The 21,693-nt window shown below is 37.8% G+C and overlaps 1 protein-coding gene across 2 annotated transcripts; it reads left to right on the forward strand.

Moving 5' to 3' along the window:
- The first annotated feature begins 391 nt into the window (after window positions 1-391).
- znf574 (zinc finger protein 574) lies at window positions 392-17,515 on the forward strand. Of its 2 annotated transcripts, none has more exons than XM_082149045.1 (7): window positions 392-483; window positions 3,990-4,153; window positions 6,460-7,864; window positions 8,953-9,406; window positions 12,129-12,223; window positions 15,268-15,698; window positions 16,656-17,515. In XM_082149045.1, the coding sequence occupies exons 2-7, from the start codon at window positions 3,992-3,994 to the stop codon at window positions 17,169-17,171; spliced, it is 3,063 nt and encodes a 1,020-aa protein (XP_082005171.1). In that variant the 5' UTR covers window positions 392-483; window positions 3,990-3,991; the 3' UTR covers window positions 17,172-17,515. The 2 variants fall into 2 exon arrangements, with proteins under 2 accessions (XP_082005171.1, XP_082005172.1); XM_082149046.1 differs by having other exon boundaries at window positions 8,956-9,406.
- The last annotated feature ends 4,178 nt before the right edge of the window (window positions 17,516-21,693 follow it).

The raw sequence follows: 21,693 nt of genomic DNA on the forward strand, positions 1-21,693 counted from the left end.
AGCAATTATAAAGTTACAGATGGACATTTGCAAGTTTAAATACCAAGATATCTAACCACATACATCTGAAATGTCAAAATTATGAACAGTCAAAATCTTTATTTACTATGATTGACAGAAAGGCCATAGGCATCCGAGAACGCCACTAACATAATGGAAACCATTATGAACTCCCTTGGCCTTTAGAGTAGACAAGGATACCTTAAGGGATGTCTTTATAAAGGGTCTGTACAGTCCTTGAAAAGGACTTTGGTACAGTTTTCACCCATTCTTGACCAAAGCCGAAACGCCGAAAATGTTATTTATTACTGATGTGAAGTTGAACCCGCAGAGTCCCAGATGACGCATTTTTGCAAGTACGCTGTCCTTTAAAGGAATTCTATTGGTGGAGTTGAAAAGTGCTGTGGACCAATGACATCGCGCTTTGTTGAGACGTTCAAAATAACATTTCTGACAGATACGAAGGGACTGGGCCATACATCGGTGAGTTGTTTATTTTATACAGCGGGAACAATGTTTTTTTTTTAAGAGTAATCCAAGGTTACCAACAGTATCTGTAATTTAATAATACCTGACGTCTCGGAGACTCGACTGGGGGAGACATTCGCCCTTTGCTAACGGGCGGATTCCGCCAAACTACCACCGAAGAAGCGCGTGCCGCCCTTCTTCGGCGCTTCTCGCTCGCTCGCGTTATGCTTTCAATGTTTGAGCGCGACCGAGCACCCACAGCGGCTGCACTTTGAACACATAACGGTCAATAAACCAAAGACTGTAGTTCTGTAAAGATATATTTATAACATATGAACTGTTGTTTAGTTAAAGCTAGCAGGCTAAAAGCTAGCAGGCCAGCAAAGCCCGCTGGTTGAGGCTGTTGGCTAACCGGTGTTAGTTAGCTTGTGTTTGGTGCTGTGATCGTGCTGCTGTCCATCCAGATCCTCCAAGTGTAACACAAGTTTGGTGGAAGAGAGAAACCCTTGTAGTCAATTAACCGGTTTTGGTGTTTGCTATAGACATCGTTAATAGGGTATTATCATTATAACTGAAGTTCAAGAGATTCATTAATATCGGTTGTTTTATGACATTAACTATTATTTATAAAGTGTCCTATGACTGATTTGCGAATCCGTTATTAATGATTTTACATCTGCTTTTTGACAGTACTGTCTAGAAGGCAATAATGACTTTATTTTTTATAGTTTTGTCTAAAATTCAAATAAAATCACACGTATTATAAATAATAACAGTAAAGTTAGTAGTTTTAGTAATGTAAAAAATGTGTATAAATATAATTACAGCTCAATATTAAATAACTATTAAGTATTACACCATTTTCAATTTTCATTATTAACTTAATGAATACTATTGTTTCCTCTTGAACCCAATAATATTTGGTGATTGTTGGGTATATCATCCATTGCTGGATCTGTTTAGAGACCAACCTAACTTTACCTGATGACATATTTGTTTATATTGTTGACCTCGTATTGAAGAAGACAAATACTGGTCAAACTGAAAATCAGTCTATCTGTAACTATTACTGAATAAATTGGCCATGTTAACCTTACTGACATAAACTATACAGGCCATTGCCTGCTAGTGAAAGGAGGGATCATTTCATATCCAGATTTTGCAGGGGTGGACAAAGTACACAACTTCCTTACTAGTACAGATATTACTGGTCAAATACTAAGTACTCCGTTACAAGTAAAAGTTGTAAAAACCGATAAAAGTACAGAAGTGCTAGTTTTTAAAAGTACTTAAGTATCAAAAGTAAATGTCAGTGCATTGTTTTATTATTGTTGCATTGTTGTGTGTAAAACTTACAGTGCCTTATGCCTCTGAATCTATGCCTGCTTACCTACCCTCATATCAATATCATATTTATTTCTAGAACACAGTTCCAGTCGTGGGATTGAATGTGAGGTTGAATAAGTGCACTCAATAATGTCCACAATGGTTTTGGACACCCAAATGGCTGTTCCCTCAAATAGTGCCCTATTTAAAGTTTTTTGGCTTTTAGTATGAATATGTTAGCCTTACTGTTATTTATAAGCTAGTGTGCTCCAAAACAAGGACAAAATTCACATTTAGAAGACCAAACCCAACGTTGAAAATGAAAATCAGGTTGATGTCAGAATCCAACGTCAGATTGACGTTAATCTCCAATTTTGGACAGACGTATTGTGGTTGAAAATGAAATCGGGTTGACATCAGAAACCAACATCAGTCGGGTTCTGACGTCAACCCGACTTTCATTTCCATTTTCCAACCAAAATCATCCCCTGACTGACGTTACTATTTTCTACTCAAGGACCTTGACAGAATTGTAGTTGAGTAAAAAGTACGATATTTGTCTTTCAAATGTAGTGAAGTTAAAGTTAAAAAGTTTCCAGAAAAAATAATACTCAAGTAAAGTACAGATACTCAAAAAGTGTACTTAAGTACAGTACTCAAGTAAATGTACTTTGTTACTGTCCACCTCTGAGATTTTGTTGTTTACATACATTTAGGTGCAGCTTTGTTTTTCATATGTTTATGACTGTCAGGATAAATTTGACTCCCATTTAAGCTTGCTCTGTGACATTTCAGCTGTAATTATTTAGTCTTTTGTGCTGTCTTGATAAATTATGCTGAGTGAAACTAATGAGCATGGCTTTGTTTTTACCACAGTTTGCTCGTCATGTAGCGCTCATCCCCCTCATGATAACACTGATAACATGCTGTAAGGACATTTCACTTGCCATCTGCAATGGAATGTCTATTATTTCACATTCATCCTCCTTTCTTTCTTATAACAATCCAGTCCATCCTCTTCCTGTCACCTCATGGAGGTGTGACACGCATGCAGCCGAATCAGCCAAAAAAGCATTGCTGTTTTTCTTAAGTAGTAACGCCAAAGGCTGCATTTATTTGATCAAATAGTAATTTTGTGAAATATCATTACAGTTTAAAATAAATGTTTTCAATTTCAGTATATTTTAAAATGTAATTTATTCCTCTGCTGGCAAAGCTGAATTACTCCAGTCTTCTCTTTAGTCTGATATTCTGATTTGTTGATCAAGGAAGATTTCTTCTTCTTATACATTTTTTTTAAACTGAAACTTTTTAAGATTCTCTGCTGATTAGAAACTTCAAAAGAACAGCATTTATTTTAAAATTGTAACTTTGTACATTTCTTTGATCAATTTAATGCAAAAAAACAAAAACAAAAAAACCTAGGCCTACATTACCGACAGCAAACTTGAAATGACTAATGTAGGTAAAATAACTTTAATCTTTATAAGTAAAGAAATGAAGACTGTCAAAATATATATATATATATATATATATATATATATATATATATATATATATATATTTTTTTTTTAAATAATCACAATTACTTAATATAAAAATGTTGAATACAATAATTTTGTCTAAAAAAGTATGCATTAAACTTTCTAAAAGTTATCTTTCTCTTTTTTTGTTAAATGAATGTTAAAGGTTCGCCAAATGAAAGGTTCATTAAAGGAATGTTAATGTTCACCCAAAAATGAAAATTCTGTCATCATTTACTCACCCTTAAGTTGCTCTAAACCTGTATGAATTTCTTTCTTCTGCTGAACACAAAAGAAGATATTTTGAAGAATGTCGACCAAACAGTTGATGGACCCCATTGACTTCCATTGTAGGGAAATAAAAAAATACTATGGAAGTCAATGGGGCTCATCAACTGTTTGGTTACAAACATTCTTCAAAATGTCTTCTTTTTAAGAAATTTCATTTTTTGGTGAATTATCCCTTTAAGTGCTAAATATTTATTTGAAAGATTTAGTAGGATTGCTGCAGTTTATTTTTATTTGTACATTTTCTGTTGCATCAAAAGAGGGCGCTGTTATTGGAATCAGACCTTTAACATTTTACCCTTTTATCAAATGTTTTCATTTCTTGGCTTTATATAAATGTGTATTATTGTTTTATATCAACATATTCTTGTTTGTTTGGAGCAGCCATGGAGTCGTCTTCAGTGTACATGTGCTTTCCCTGTTATCGGGAGTTTCCCACACTAGAGGAAGTGCTTGCACATCAGATGACCTGCACTGCAGAGACTCCACAACTCCTGCCCAATGAGACGCCCATCGAGGCTGCAGCCGCCGCTGCTGGTCTGTCACAGGTATACACACACTTCACCCCTAAACTAATTCAAAGGTTTATCTTTCTGATTAAACTCGTCAGCCCACATAGGAAGTCATCTCTTTCCTAAGAGTCACATGACATAGATGGATTTGTCAAATTCCTTCTCATTAAATAATAATTTTTCGTTGTGGTGTTACTCAGCGTTATCTCTAAATGGGGTGCATTAACATGCGTTTCCTGAAAGCCAGGGAAAAATGTAATCTATTTTATTCCCTTAAAACCCCTTGAACTCGTAACTATAATTACCTCAAATAGACTAGAAAATTTGAAGAGCAGCTTCCCGTAATCCTGAATGGTGAACTGAAAGGATATGTAAAAGGATCATTTTGTAAGCGTATGTTTTTGTTTTTTTCGCAGCTTCTAATTTGCCTCTTCACTACAGGGGGGAAATTAGGCGCTTGAGATTCTGTCTTTTACGCTCTGATGTGAATGCACTTTTACTGTAGTTGTTGTAAAAACACTCAAGTTTGAATGTGTTTATAATGATCTGAATTGCTCCCTTCAAGCTAGTTATTAGTCACAGTTGAAAAAGACATTTTCTGTCTTTCTGCTTTTTAAACAAGTAGCAAATCACCACAAAAAAGTGAATCAAATGAGAAAATGTGCCTTTTTCGTTATTGCATTGTTACAGATGAGGCCTCCCACACAACTATAACTATTTCTCTATATCAAGATTTTTTTTAATTTAGATTTTTTTCACATTTGTATTTCTTTGTGTATATTATATGCATGCACACAGACACAGAAAAATAAATGTATGTTTTTACACAGATGTGTAAATGTATTAGGTGTATGTGTGGAAACAAGTATGAATATTATAGATTATTGACAGACACATTACCAAACACATTTTAAAAGTGACATTTATTATAATGGGTTTATGTAAATATTGTTTTAAGTCCACTTAAGTTAAAAGTTATAATAATATTTTTAATGTTTTCTAATTATTATTAAATGTTAAAATGCTAAAAATGCTGTTTTGGCCTGTTGTTAGGCCTTATTTTATTCCCAGAAATTGAAAAAACAACAACTATTTAATAGATGCAAATAGAAGTACAACCCAAGAAACAATTGATTGATTTTCAAGTATATCCAAAAACAAGACCCACACTTATGAGCCAAATAAGGACATGAGGTGACGTGAAGATAGTTATTTTTTAGTTTTTTTAGCATTAGTTATTTTATTACATGTTTTTATATCAATAGTTTTCACCTCATTTTTAGTATTATATTATAATGCTGCTCCATATCAGCTGGTGGACGGAGACGAGACGAGGCTGCAGTCTGTTCTGCCCATTCGCAGTGTCATCGTCTCTTTGACTTTGTTTTTAGATCTCCATCTGCTCTTATCTCATTTGAAACATCCACGCTGAAAATAGATACAACATAAGTGCATCTGCCCATCCGGTTTATGGATGTCCTCAGCAAAACCTCACTGTCTCTCTGAGTCATCCTCTCTACTCTTAATACCCTCTCATCAAGATGGCTTAAGTGGGTGCTTAAACTATTAATAAAAAAAATAAAAAACACACACAAACAGTTTTGTGCCATGTCAGTTCAATAGGCTGTCGCAGCCGGTTGCATCAAATGACGGTAGCACGGACCCCCACGCCGTGCCCTTAGTAACAGTGAATGTTAGCTTGAATTGAGTGTGACATGAGCTAACTCTTTGAGTGGGTTTTTACATTCGGCATCTGGGTGTTTCCTTTCTGTGACTGTGTTCAGGGAGAAGTTAAATCTGTTTGTACTTTTTAGTGTATATAAAATATTAAAGGAGTTGTACAATGCTGGTACAAGAGGACATAATGTCCACACTGAAAAGCTGGGAATAAAATCGAATTTAAACCTGCAAAATTTTTTTATTTTTAAATTATTTTTACAAACACCTCAGTATGTTTTTAGACTCCCTGGAGAATTTATAATAAGTCTATGACAAATTGTCTAGTATCAATGATAAAGAGAAGGAAAAATCGTTTTCAAATGTTTTAAACGCATGTTTGTAATTTTAATTAATAAAATATATATCAAAATGAATTATAGTTCAGAAATCAAAACGTGCAAATCCTAGAAGGGGTTTATTCAATTAATTGTAGTTAAGAGTAGCATTTTTATTTTGAAAAATAAAGCACTGTATTTTTGAATAAATAAATAAATAAATTCAAACTAAACAAATGACCATCAGATCCTTGACCCAAATTCCCTCTACAATTGTCATAGCATGTCATCAGATAACTTGATGTATGTTTAGTTGATGTATGTGTGTGTTTTCTGTCATCTCACTAGGTGGCGATGCAGGCTATGTCCGTTCCCCAGATCCAGACTCAGACAACTGTTGATTTGTCTACTCTGCTTGCACAGAAGAAAACTTTTCAGTCCGATGCTCCGCGTGTTCTGTACCAGTGCGCTGACTGTGAGGTTCTCTTTGATGCTCTGTCACTGTGGCAACAGCACCGCAAGATGGGCTGTTGCCTTGAGACGGGACCTGGTCCTGGAGGAGAACAGAGTGAAGAAACTCTCGAAACAGTAGCCCAAACGCTGCCTGGCCAGCCAGAATATGAGGACGCTGAGCAGGCACACGAACAGATGGAGGTGACAGAAGAAGGAGGACAGGAGAGCACTAGTCAAGTATTTGTGGAGGTTTCTGAAAGAGTTGTGACACCTGCGATCTCTCAGCAGGGCATAGCAGGCAACAGTGTCCCCAATGAACCTCCAGAGGTCCCGGTCACTCAGGAAGCTGTGCCCGTGGAGACCTCGGCTCAAGAGAACAGCCCTGTCACAAGGCGAAGGGGGCAGAAGAAAGCCAAACCCCCCTCCAGCTTGCTCTGCGTGGAGTGTGGACAAAGCTTCAGTATGGTCCCAGAGCTCGTGACTCACCGCAAGACTCAGCATGGCTTGAAAGACGCTCTACACCGGTGCACGGTGTGCGGAGAGGGCTTCCTCAACACCACTCTTTTCCTCTATCACCGTAAGCAGCACCGCTCAGAGGTGGAGGACGAACCCAAGCAGGCACCACCTACCATTCCACAGCTTTCCACTGCCATGCTGGAGGCCCCAGGCGAGGGACTTTTGCTTTTAGCCACAGCAGGAGAAGGCCAGAGCCTAATGGAGGTGACCACTCTGGAACAGACCATTACTGAGACCCCTGGAGCACATGTGGAGGTTGAGCTGGACAGTAATGGGATGAGAGGAACTGAGGCTCTCCAGACCGAGCAGGAACCTGTGGTGGAAGGCACCGAGATTTTGGTGGAGGAAAGAGACGGAGCTAAGCAGGACGAAGGAATGGAGGTGGTCATTGATAAGATGGAGATGGAAATGAGCACTGTGGTTGAGGAGACCCAAGCAGAGGTGGAAAGTAATGCCGCAGAGGTGGAAAGTAATGCCGCAGAGGAATCTGTGATGGGACCCTCCTCTGCTTTCCTCTGCCATCAGTGCGGATCTGTTTTCACTAGCGATCAGGAGTTGGCCACACACCGCAGAACCGAGCACGGCCTGGAGGCGGCGTTGCACACTTGCACTGAGTGTGGGGCTGAGTTCATGAGCACCACACAGTTCCTGTACCATCGCCGGGAGCATAAGAACACAACTGCGGGGCATCAACCCGCTGCTGAAGTGAAAAGCAGACTCTACCCTACTGCAGCTCCATCTATTGTTGTGAAACCCAGAGACAGCGTGAACCTCAGGCAACCAGGTCAGACTGAGTGCACACAACACAATTCCAAAGAGACCTACTAAGTAGGATATCCGTACATGCTCTGTTGTTTGGGCGGTTTTCTAACTGATAATGTAACTCCATGTTTATGGTTCTAGGCTGCGCTGGGTCTTAAAATAGTCAGACCTGAGTACATTAAGTTACTCAGGAGAGAACTTTTGTACAATTGAGAAATTGTTGAAAACCATGCTTAAAGGGCTAGTTACCCAAGTCTGACATTATTTACTCACCCTCAAGTTGTTCCAAACCTGCATGAATATCTTTTCTTCTGCAGAACATAAAACATATTTTTTGCAGAATATTGATAACCAATCCATTTTAGTTACTATTGTTAATTCCTTTTTATTTTATTTTATGTATTATTTTATGTTCCTCCGAAGAATGAAAGTTATACAGTTTAGAACAACTATCCTTTTAAGTAAAAGTTTTAAAGTTACTGATTAATTATGTTTTTGAAAGGGAAAAAAAGTCATTTATGCAGAATCATTTTTTTGCATAGTCTTATTCTGCTTTATAGTGACTGATCAGAAACTATGATAATAATTATAACAATTTTATTCTATTTTACAGATACTATTGTAATAGAAAATAAGCAATAAAGTAATTGCTTAAAATGCTTAAAACAAAAAAGGAAATAATAGACTAACTGGAATAGAATCAGATTTTTTTGCAGTGTTGCCAACTTTATGTATCTGGACATTTTTGATCCACAGCTCGCAAGAACATATTAAATGTATGATGTTACACTACCTTTCAAAAAATTGGGGTCTGTGAAATTTTGTAATGTTTTTGAAAGAAGTCTCTTATGCTCAAAAAGGCTACATTTATTTGATTAAACCATAATATTCTGAAATATTATCATAATTGTATTAATATGTGAAACTGATACCTGCTAAGTACTACAAATTTCTAGTATCTGATAGTGACAGATTGTGATATGGTACATTACTTAATAAGTATTTCACAATGTTCATAATGTTTAAGCCTGTATCGTATCAAATTAATTTGATATTACATGGACAGTCTCTTCTGTTTAGATTCCCCATTAACCGTGTTTCTGTCAACAGCAGCAACAGCAGCAGCAGCAGCTGGAGATGGTGCCATTGAGGCCCCCGCCAAGCTGAGCCGCGACTGGTCACGCACCGCCCTGCCCCACGAGTGCCCACACTGTGGCCAGGGCTTTACACGGCGCAGCCGCCTGCGTGAGCATGTGTTCCAGCACACGGGCGAGAAACTCTTCAACTGCAAAATTTGCAAAAAGAGCTTCCCAACTCCGGCCAACCTGCTGCGTCACAACCTGACCCACGGAGGATCCCGCATATTCAACTGCCCCCTCTGTGACAAGCGCTTCTTCCAGCCGACGTCACTTAAACGGCACATGCTGATTCACCAGGGGAAACCCCAGGAACGCAGGGTCAGAGGCAGAGGGAAAGGCAAGGGACAATCAAGTGATGGGCGTCTACACATCTGCCCAGAGTGTCCAGCCAGCTTCAAGTTTGAGTCCCAGCTGAAGAGTCACAGGTCTGTGTTTTTTTTCTAAATTCATTATTTGCTCACCGTCATACATTTTTTTTTTTTTTTTTTTTTTTAATTAATTGTTTTTGTCTGTGCAATGAAAGTGAATGGGGTCCAAAACACTTATTTTATGGACAGAAAAAAAAAAACACTTTCAAAATATCTTCTTTTATTTTCAAACAGATCAAACAGCCTTTTAGAATGACACAACTGTCTCTTTAAATAAATTCATCCTCCTCCATAGCTTGTTCCCAGAGAGGATTGATATTAAATCTGACTGTAAATAGAGATGGAAAGGTATAAGTAGTCAGCAAGAACCTAAATTGTCTGGCGATGCTTACAAATCCGATTTGGTTTTCAAATCCGATCTTTAGGAGCGACTGTCCAGCTGTGATTTAGCAAGTGATGAAATCTGATCCGTTTGTTCAAACGGTGTAGTCAGTATCCGATGCATCAACATGGCTTGCTGGAGTAATGATGTAAGGAAGCGTCACCACGATGCCAGACTTTCTCAAACAACAACTCAAAACTAGCTGTCAGTGTGGGAAGAGAGGACGGAAAGCTGCTTCTTCTCCTGTCTATCATGACAGCTCGCTGCGGTGCTGAACTATGAGGCGTGTGAACAGTTGCATTTTGTGTATATAGTGAAAATGATGTGTACAGTTGTAAACATGGAAAGTATTACGTGTGTGTTTTTTTTGTGCAATGGATAGGCCATTTTATTTGAGTGGGAACTAAAGATGACACCAGACCAATCACAGAGATGTTTCTGTTGGTTAACAAGCTCTGTTCGTGCCCTTCCTTGTTATGGTCTGTGACCCTACAGGTTTTTCCGTACCAGAAACACTTTGCCTGTCAAACCGTACAATGTCCAGAAGAGGTCTGATTAGTCTCTTAGAGAAGTGATCAATTAAACAAGTCCCTCTGACATTTCTCACTGACTCCCATGTGATGTATTTAGCAATGCCTTCATTTGACAGCCAGTCAATGTGAATCTTGCAGAAATCCGAGCAGGAGCACTAAACAGTCACCCTGGACATTCGGCATCTTACTGTTGTGTTTATAGGATGTGGCTTTGCTATTGCTGCTGGAAAAATGATAAAATAATACTAAAGAAAAAGGTGGCAGATAACTGGGTCATTAAGATTTTTGTTTAACTTTTTTTTTTCTAAAATATGCATTAAATTAATCAAATTTGTCAGGAAATACATTTATTATGCTTCGATAGATTTCTATTTAAAATAAGTGCTAATAATTCTTTTAAACTTTCAATTGATCAATAAATCTTGAAAAAAAAAAAAATAATTAAGCAGCACAACTGTTTTCAATATTGATGATAAGAAATGTTTCTTGAGCACTAAATCAGCATATTAGAAATGAGTAGAAATGAATGAGGGGTGAGTTGAAAGATTGAGTGTTCCCAATACAGAAAACACAAAAGAAATGTTGCTAAACATCATGCTAAGTTATATTTGAGAATAGTTCATCTACGAAAATCTTTGTTGATGTTTTGACACCAATAATAGTTTTTCATATACATTTTTGGTTGTGGTTCTGTATTTAGTTTTTCAGCTGTTTAGCCATAAATTAATATGTAATTTGAATTACAGTTGAAAAAATGTTCTTATTAAAATGTTTGCATAGCTGAACACTTAGGGAGCTGCTGATGGGGGAAAAAATCAATAGAGTGTAAGCTTCTTTCTACTGAAGTACCTTAATGATGGTCTAGTGTGAGATATGACTGTTGCCTTTGGCTTGCTCAGTTGGGGATATTTTGGGGATATTTAATTTAATTTTATCAATCAATAAATTCCTCTTGAAACAAACTTTGTTGTATTATTTTAATTTAATACTGTGAAGCTGCTTTGATGCAATCTGTATTGTGAAAAGCGCTATACAAATAAACTTGACTCCTTCCCTTACACGATTACAGTTATTTCCTCTGTCTTTAGTGTCATCAGCATTTTGACTACATTTGAACGTGCTGTTGAATGGGAATTACCCTGGTATAAGTTGAATTCTTCTAAACAAGTTCAATAACCAGAATTGCAGAATGCCCTTTTATAATACATTATGTAAGATTATAATGCCTATCTAATTATTTTAAACTCTATTCACAGGGGCTTTCATTACTGAATTTCTCATAATGGTCTGTAGCACAGGAGTAAAACACATTAATGCTGCATTAGTACAGAGCTATTATCTCTGAAACATCAAAGTTTCGTGATTTTCCAGAGCACTGATACAGCTAATAAGCATATGTCAGTAATTTACTGAAATTGCGTTCTTAATTAAAATGTCAATAATTAAAAAAAAATCTCTTTTTTCTTTTTTTTCCCAATCATTTTACTGAGGGCACTGGTTAAGATGACATTGCCATGATACTGAGAAGTAAATATGAGCAGTAATTATTGATGTCAGCAATAATTACTAAGGACCCTGGTGATTTGGATCCCAATGCGAGTGGGCTTTAAGACATTAATAGAGGCTGCCACTCTCCCGCACGCCTATGTTTAATGACTTTTCTTCAGCTCAAAGTTGAAGCTGCATTATTTTTCCTTGATGTTAATTATACCTTTATGCGAGTGCATGACTACTGTGTGCCTTATGAAATGTGGGTGAATTCAAACGTGGCTTTTCTCACATAGCGATTGTTTCTGGATTGGCTCAAGGGATTGCAAGATGCAGCCTTTCTTATTCACTTTCTCTCTTTTTTTCCCTGTTCTAGACTCCTACACACCAGCCATCCCTTCCCTTGCAGTGTGTGCGGGGAGGCATTTATACGACGCAAAGAGCTGGACCTCCACTCTCTCATCCACCAAGGTCAGCCTACAGGAAACAATTACACATTCAGCCTTTTGTCCTTACGAGCTCTCATTCACACACTATTTCTTTTGCGCTCATGCGTTAGGATTTGGGCTGTCATTTGATTAAAAATTTAATCAAATTAATTAAACAATATACCGATTAATTAAATTAAGCACATATCAATATTTGCTGAGAAAAGGCTCCAAATGAAGATATTTCAAAGGCATTATATCATTGTGGCAGACAAAAGCATTGAATAGACATTACAAAAAGTAGCTTTAGAAGTCTATGTATTGTCTGTATGTAAAATGAATAATTGCATTATTGTTTTTATTACATACATAATAATTATAGTGAATATAATATATATATGAAAACGTAATTTATTTGGTTAATCTCTCTCTCTCTCTCTCTCTCTCTCTCTCTCTCTCTCTCTCTCTCTCTCTCTCTCTCTCTCTCTCTCTCTCTCTCTCTCTCTCTCTCTCTCTCTCTCTCTCTCTCTCTCTCTCTATATATATATATATATATATATATATATATATATATATATATATATATATATATATATATATATATGTGTGTGTGTGTGTGTGTGAAGAGTTCAGATGCAAAAGCCTCTTAAGTGCCATCTGAAATTTTCTTCTAGAATGATCATTTTTATCAAGTTTGTATATTTAAGTTCAGTAATTTCACTTAAATGACAATTCAAAGGTAATTTTCATTGCCATTTGAGGCCATTTACAACATATTGTAAGTGTAATTACTGAACTTAAATATACAAACTTGATAAAAATTATCATTCTAGAAGAAAATTTCAGATGGCACTTAGAGGCTTTTATATATATATACCGGTATATATACATACATACCGCGTATACTAAATGAGGCAAGGGTGTTACATTCAAGCTATTTTAAAGCATTAAGAAATTTATTTTCGAGGTAAAAACATTGAAATATGTCATTTTGGTGATCAAAGATTAGTTTTAAGGGATCAAATGATTGACTACAGGGGGACATTCATTGTTTTAAATATATAGGCTTCTAAAGCTACTTTTTGTAATGGTTATTCTATATGAAATGCAGTAAAGGATCATAGACATCCCTAATACACTCACAAACTCACTCAATTCTCCACAGCTCTGTCTGGGTTCATGTTTGTGTATCTGACCACACACACACCAACTCTTTGATAGACCTGTTAAATGAATGAGCTTTCATCGATTCCTTCCCAGTAAATAGATGGGGTCAGAGGTGACATTGATCAGGATGGCTTGTGTGTGTATTGATAAGATCAGCTGCTGATCACTATCACCTCTGATCAGAGCCTCTTACATGTATCAGTCCCCTGCCGCAGATGTTCCTCCCTTCAGCTAAGCAGAGGAAGAGAATGAAGCAGGATCATTTTTTTTTGTATAGGTGTAAACAAGGGAGTGCAGGGTTGCATAGTAGAAGCTTTTAAAAGCCTGTAAAGGTCAGTGAAGCAGTCACAGTCTGATAGTTTGAATGCTCTGCATCTAAACATCACATCACCCGTGACCCCCATAAAGTGCTGTTATTTCTGTATATGCGCTGTGCATTCTGTGAAATGTCTGTTTATCAGCGGCCCTCCCGCTGATTGGTGCTGTGTAAAATAGGGGGATCTTTTTGTGCGCTCATGTTTGTTGCTCTCTTTGTATGCAGCCCTCTTTTCAGATAAGGAACAAACAATACGTGTTTGTTTTTATTCATTTGATAAGAAGCCACAGATGTATTTTTGCTTGAGTGTGTGTGTAAGGAAACGTGTGCATAAACATAAGTATCTCTCATGTGCAATACATCAGAAGCCAAGGACTAGAGGGTCTGTGTGGCTGTCCATTTCTCTTATTGTAGATAAGCGCTTTCTATGTGAGTGGGGTAAGTTGGCCACTTTTAACTTAAGTTGTCCTCTAGTCAAGGAGAAATGTGTGGGAAGTAAAACTGTGACTATAACATATGACCATAGAAATGAGAATTCTCAGGAAAAAAAAGGTCCATTGGCACAACTTCCCCCACATTAAAGGGCTAAGTTGAATTGTTAGGTAATGTCAATGATTCATATTTCAATAGCATTTGTTAGAAGAGCCACTGGCACAGTTTACCCTGAAGCATCTGACACACTTACCCACAGCTACCAGTTTGGATAAAATAGTTCATTTAATAATCCCAATTTTTTAATGGCTTAATGCATTGACATTTCATAAAGAACCTGGGTAAATTTGCTTTTATAGAAATTATTATGTAGAAAATCGTGCAAAAAATAAAAATAAAAGCTTAATCCCTCAATAAAATATTTGATGGGCCCTTTCTAAATATGGTCATGTGAAAAGAAAAGGGTTGCACAGTTGCTAGTTGTAGTATTTTTATGGTATTTTGGGATATCAAAAGCTGGACGAAAATACCAAGTTGCGCATAAAATCTTAAAATGCAGGTAAAGTGTATTTTATATCAATTGAGGCAGGTAATTTGTTGTATCCATTAAGAAGACATGCGCATAAACTACGATGGAAACACATTTACCAAATAAATTCCTTGATGCACAACAATAAACTCGTGACTTTGTCTCAGCAGATCATATGATTGGATAACTGGACTAACCAGAAGACCAATTTCATTGCACAGCATTTCAAATGTTGTTTTAGTCATTCTGAAATGCCTGAGCCAAAGTCTGTTATCAAAATGAATTGGTATAATTACCTCCCAGAACTCCACTGTCTTTCACAATTGTGTTCCCACACATCAGGCATCCGCCTCCGAACGAAAGATAACATGACGGTGTTTGTTTCATCTGTGCGCTCTCTGAGGTGAAAATAGTTTATTATGTTAGAAAAAAGAGCTACAGTGACTTTCCCAATTGCAGCATCTTCCATTTTTATTATTGACAATTTGCACCAGTTTCCCATGAAGTGGTGATTTTTTTTTTCTTGAACACATGATATGGAAATGGTGCTTTTTTTGCAAATGTTGTATGCGATATTCCAATTTTTCGTGACACATCTTCCCCCGCTCTCAAACCCCTGCAATCCCTCTGTCTTTGTTTGTAGATAAAGAACCAAAGATTTGTCCTAACTGCGGCTCTCAGTTCCTGAATCAGACCGTGCTGGACACACACCTGCAGCGCTGCACGGGGGAGGAGACGGGACGCCGCAGATATAAAGGTCAGGGAAGGGGCAAGGTGGGAGGTCAGCTGGAGTGCGATATGTGCGGCCATCGCTGTGTGACTCAGGATGGTCTCGACCTGCATCGCCTCTCCCACACGGGTCAGACACCCCTGCGGTGCCCGCTCACCCCCTGCAGACGGCGCTTCGCCTCCAGTGCTGCTTTAGGGGAGCACCTCGTGGCTCACTGCTGTGGAGCATTAGGCAAAAGAAACGCCCCGCGCCGCTTCTCCTGTGAGTTCTGCGGGAAGGAGTTTGCCTATGCGTCCACCTTCACCGTTCACATGAGAACGCACACCAACGAAAGACCCTTTGAGGTACGTTTCTTTCAGGAAAGGGAGAACCTGAATGGCTCAAATATGTGCTGGTTCCAGTGTTCGTGTTTATTTCAATCTTTTGTTTAGGTTTTGTCATGCATAAAAGTCCTTTAATTTAAACATTTTGTCAATTTTAATATTATTCATATATATATATATTACCATTCAATATCATTAGTATAATCATAATGATATTATCATTACATATCATTAGTACATTTTACTTTTTCTTTTTGTTGAAAGAAAATAAAACTTTTATTCAGAAAGGATGCATTAAATTGTTTAAAAGTAAGAGTAAAGACCTTGTATAATTTTACGAAATATTTCTATTTCAAATAAATGCTGTTCTTTGAACTTTCGATTCATCACAGAATCTTGAAAAAAATATCACCATTTCCACAACAATATTAAGCAGCAACTGTTTTCAACATTGATAATAAGAAATGTTTCTTGAGCATCAAAGCAGCATGTTCAAATATTTTCTGAAGGATCATATGACTGAAGACTGGAGTAATGATGCTGAAAATTCAGCGTAGCCATCATAGAAATACATTACATTTATAAATAAATTAAAATATTATTATTTTTTAATTAAATTGCAATAATATTTCACAATATTACTGCTTTTAATGTAGCCTTGGCGAGCATAAGAGACAAATAATAATTTTTTTTAAAGTATAAATATTTTTTCAAAAAAATTATCAACATAAATGAAATATGAAAAACCTAAGCTATTAAATAGTAGATAAAATATTTTATGCTTATTTATTTGCTTTTATACTTATTTATTTACATTTACATGTTGTAAACTTACTGTAAATTTTTACGGACAAGAATTTTGTCAGATCTTTGTAATAAAAATCATATGTTCATATCATTTTCGTCTCGTCTACATCATCAGTCATAATCAGAAAATCTTCATCAAAATATTTTCACAATTTCTCACATCTGTTTCAGTGCACTCATTGTGGGAAGCGTTTCCGGCAGCTTCCGCACCTGCAGGATCACGAGCGCATTCACAGCGGCGAGCGGCCGTTCACATGCTGGGTGTGCGGTAAAAGCTTCAGTGTGGCAGCCAGGCTAACGGAGCACGCCCGCGTGCACAGCGGAGAACGCCCATACGTCTGTCCTCGCTGTCCCACCGCCTTCCGCTCACGACCCAACCTCGACAAACACATGCGTCTGCACGCCAATGACCCCGTGGATCCTTCTGCACAGCTGGATGATGATGCAGCAGTACAGACCATCCTCTTAGTACAGGAGTCTGCCTCATCTTCACCATCCTCCTCCACCATGCCTGTGATCCAAGAGGGCATGTTGGTGGCAGAGGAGGGCAACTCTGTGGTCTTCTTGCACCCTAACCTTAGCATGCCCAGCATCACTGTGCCCTCTATAAATGTTCCCAACATCTCTGTAGTGGCAGGTCAGGATGTGCCTCACACAATTGAGGTTATTTTAGAGGAGACTGTGTAAAGATGATGAAGAATTATCAACCTAACATGATTTAGTTTTTTTTTTTTTGGAAAGGCAGATTCAGCAATAGATAAACAACAGGTCAGGACTTAAGTCTATTTGTACGTGTGGATTTGTGAGAGACGCCTCTTTGACTAGGATATATTTTGCTTTTGTGATATAGATGTACAAGGATTCAGCATCTTTATCCTGGAGAAAACAAAATCACAAAGCCTTTTGTAATTAAATTTGCCTCTGTAATTACGCTTTAATTTTACCTTTTCATTTGAGTATTTTATTTGCCTTTAATACAAAAAGTGGACCATCATTTGTGGTGTTACATTTTAATAAAAAGCTTGAGCTTGTTGGGGTCTGTTAATGTTTCATTTAAAGAGATTTTTAAGTGTGCAAACTGGAATACAGTCGCTGAGAAAGTGTTCTTGTCGGCTCACCGATGACTGCGCATGAAGCTTGGGCCAGTCAGGGAAAAATCATTTTTGCTGATCATTTTGAATGAAATGAAGGTGCAATGACACAATTTTTAATCATCTAGTTTTATTCTATACCAACATTGTTATTGATTCTTGCACAACAAACAATCCTAATTCAGAATAAATAAATAAAAAAGTTGCTTATTTTGATGTTTTGACTAACACAACTTTGACTAAAGCACAAGTATTTGATTATAATTTTAACTGCAGTGTTATTTGATGTACTAAATTGCAAATTCATCATTACAAATGCGTAATTAAATGTATATTTAAATACATGCCATACAAGTTTCAATAGAAATTACATTAAAGTATATTTTAGCTTGCCAAAAATTATTGTCTGTACATTCGGCAACACACTTTAACCCCATTTCAAAAACAGCAGAAGTAATTATCAAATTAATAAATTAGTCTTTCTTTAAGATGGATCAACTAACTGCATTTAATAAATTTTTTTAACTATACTACATGTTCATTTAATTGTAAATAACATGGAAGTAGGCTAAGTGTATGAAAACATTAATTTTTTTCGCTCTGAAGTATATTATTTTAAAGTATTATTTCCTTAAGTACTGCCAAAGTGTACTTCTTTTTCACATGGCTTTAAAGGTGATATTTATTTAAAGCGATTTTTATTGAACTGAATGCAACAAAATAAAATCTACTTCAAAATATCAGGATCCAACCATCACTGAAATAACTGTCCTGAAATAACAATAACAATCACAAAAAAAATTTGATTGTTTGTAGAAGGCTTGTGAGGTGCTTTCCGCCTGTCAATCATTTTGCGCGTTCACAGCTTGTAGTCCATATATGGGAAGCCGGAAGCTGAGTGCGTGATTTGGAGGGTGCGAAAATGTTGGTAACTTCTTGGAACGTGTAGTGTAAGTTAGCTGTTCAAACACAGGTAAAAATTCCATGGATGGCGGAAGTTCTAGAAAGGTTGGTATCACCTTTAAACATTACCGAAATGTAGTAATAATAATAACGAGAATAAGAAATTCTTCAGCTAATGTATTTATACTAACTTTAGGCTATGTTCGGTTGCTAAGCAACATAGAGATATGACGCACCGATATATAATGTGCGGTCCCATGTGTGCGGCGACTCGGAAAAATGGCCAGATACCTGCAGGAAAGAGGCATCATTTGTCCAGCCAATCTGCCTCAGAAGTGTGTGCTGAGAACCAGGCCTGTTTTTGTGCAGGCACAAATGAAACAACTTGGGGAAAAGCGTTTTAAAGGGTACTTCATCCAAAAATGAACATGTTTGTCTTTAATTACTCCTCAAAATCCTCACGGTGTTCCAAACACTTAAGACTTTCGTTCATCTTGAAAATATTGAATTTCGTTAATATCGTTCATCTTGAATTTATTCATTTCTGAGCAATTTCTCTCACTCCATTGAGAGCAACGCAACACTTTGATGCCTCAAAAAGTTAATATAGAGACTGTAAAACTAATCCATAAGAATTGAGCGTAGTCCAACATTTTCTGAGGAGACATAATCGCTTTATATGATGAACAGATTGAATTTAGGCTTTTACTCACACAAACGTTCATCAACTCACACATCAGTTATGATAAACAGAAGCTCAAGCATGTTCGCTTGACTTTCGTGAACCAATGAGGTTCATTCTCATGTTATGCAGCAAATTTGAGCTTCTGCAAGAACCAATGAGGTTCATTCTCGTGTGTTACACAGCACGTTTGAGCTTCTGCAAGAACCAATGAGGTTCATTCTCGTGTGTTACGCAGCACGTTTGAGCTTCTGCAAGAACCAATGAGGTTCATTCTCGTGTGTTACGCAGCACGTTTGAGCTTCTGCAAGAACCAATGAGGTTCATTCTCGTGTGTTACGCAGCACGTTTGAGCTTCTGCAAGAACCAATGAGGTTCATTCTCGTGTGTTACGCAGCACGTTTGAGCTTCTGCAAGAACCAATGAGGTTCATTCTCGTGTGTTACGCAGCACGTTTGAGCTTCTGCAAGAACCAATGAGGTTCATTCTCGTGTGTTACGCAGCACGTTTGAGCTTCTGCAAGAACCAATGAGGTTCATTCTCGTGTGTTACGCAGCACGTTTGAGCTTCTGCAAGAACCAATGAGGTTCATTCTCGTGTGTTACGCAGCACGTTTGAGCTTCTGCAAGAACCAATGAGGTTCATTCTCGTGTGTTACGCAGCACGTTTGAGCTTCTGCAAGAACCAATGAGGTTCATTCTCGTGTGTTACGCAGCACGTTTGAGCTTCTGCAAGAACCAATGAGGTTCATTCTCGTGTGTTACGCAGCACGTTTGAGCTTCTGCAAGAACCAATGAGGTTCATTCTCGTGTGTTACGCAGCACGTTTGAGCTTCTGCAAGAACCAAAGAGGATCATTCTCGTGTGTTACGCAGCACGTTTGAGCTTCTGCAAGAACCAATGAGGTTCATTCTCGTGTGTTACGCAGCACGTTTGAGCTTCTGCAAGAACCAAAGAGGATCATTCTCGTGTGTTACGCAGCACGTTTGAGCTTCTGCAAGAACCAATGAGGTTCATTCTCGTGTGTTACGCAGCACGTTTGAGCTTCTGCAAGAACCAATGAGGTTCATTCTCGTGTGTTACGCAGCACGTTTGAGCTTCTGCAAGAACCAATGAGGTTCATTCCCGTGTGTTACGCAGCACGTTTGAGCTTCTGCAAGAACCAATGAGGTTCATTCTCGTGTGTTACGCAGCACGTTTGAGCTTCTGCAAGAACCAATGAGGTTCATTCTCGTGTGTTACGCAGCACGTTTGAGCTTCTGCAAGAACCAATGAAGTTCATTCTCGTGTGTTACGCAGCACGTTTGAGCTTCTGCAAGAACCAATGAGGTTCATTCTCGTGTGTTACGCAGCACGTTTGAGCTTCTGCAAGAACCAATGAGGTTCATTCTCGTTTGTTACCCAGCACATTTGAGCTTCCCCAAGAACCAATGAGCTTCATTCTCGTTTGTTATGCAGCACGTTTGAGCTTCCGCAAGAACCAATGAGGTTCATTCTCGTTTGTTATGCAGCACGTTTGAGCTTCTGCAAGAACCAATGAGGTTCATTCTCGTTTGTTACGCAGCACATTTGAGCTTCCGCAAGAACCAATGAGGTTTATTCTCGTGTGTTACACAGCACGTTTGAGCTTCTCCAAGAACCAATGAGGTTCATTCTTGTGTGTTACGCAGCACATTTGAGCTTCCGCAAGAACCAATGAGGTTTGTTCTCACACGTCAAGCAGGTTCGGTTGAGCTCATGTTTATGTTTGCCGATCAATGTTTACATGTAAACAAAAGCCTGAACTAAATCATATAAAGCGTTCGTGTCTCTTCTCTTCAGAAAATTTTGACTAAACCGTTCAATTCTTATGGATTAGTTTTATGATATCTATGAACTTTTTTGAGGCGTCAAAGTGGTAGTTGCGTAGACTGTCAATGGAGGGACAGAAAGCTCTCAGATTTCATCAAAAATATCTTAATTTGTGTTCCGAAGATGAACGAAAGTCTTAGAGTTCGGAACATGAGGGTAAGTAATTAGTGGCAGAATTTTCATTTTTGGGGGAACAATCCCTTTAAATTTCTCCTTTTATAATGACATTCACTAAACCAGCTCCCCTGAGTACAAACATAATAAATGATCCTGCAGTTTGCCATATAAGTGATGACTGCAGTGAAACCAGTACTTTGGGCTCTTTAACTGCAAATCTCGTCATGAATTTTCACTAGTTGAATGAGGTTTGAGTTGAGCTCCATTACCTCAGCTCATTGAGAGATTGAGGCTAAGTAGAGCCATTACTGGAGCTCACAGCGTTTGCCTGCACTTGGTTCTTTGCTCCCTCAATTTACTCCTGGCCGCTGAACTCCTCCCCCATAAAGCTGCTGCATCATTATGATTAGTCCCATAAATGATAGACGGTGATATCAAAACAGCATTCCCCTTCCCTGCACTGAATTCCCAAATAACTATTTGATAGATATCTTCCCCAGCTCATTAATTTACAGACTTTGTCTAGCAATTACTGCGTGACCTTCATGTAAATGTGCAATTTGCCA

The sequence above is a fragment of the Leuciscus leuciscus genome (genome assembly GCF_965113295.1).
Source record: "Leuciscus leuciscus genome assembly, chromosome: 20".
Lineage (NCBI taxonomy): Eukaryota > Metazoa > Chordata > Actinopteri > Cypriniformes > Leuciscidae > Leuciscus > Leuciscus leuciscus.

Excerpts from the sequence above, each read along its gene's own strand:
- znf574 (XM_082149045.1), top strand. The coding sequence starts at position 3,992 with ATGGAGTCGTCTTCAGTGTACATGTGCTTTCCCTGTTATCGGGAGTTT. Across the intron at positions 9,407-12,128 it reads TCCCAGCTGAAGAGTCACAG|ACTCCTACACACCAGCCATC; the intron begins GTCTGTGTTTTT and ends TCCCTGTTCTAG. Across the intron at positions 12,224-15,267 it reads CCACTCTCTCATCCACCAAG|ATAAAGAACCAAAGATTTGT; the intron begins GTCAGCCTACAG and ends CTTTGTTTGTAG.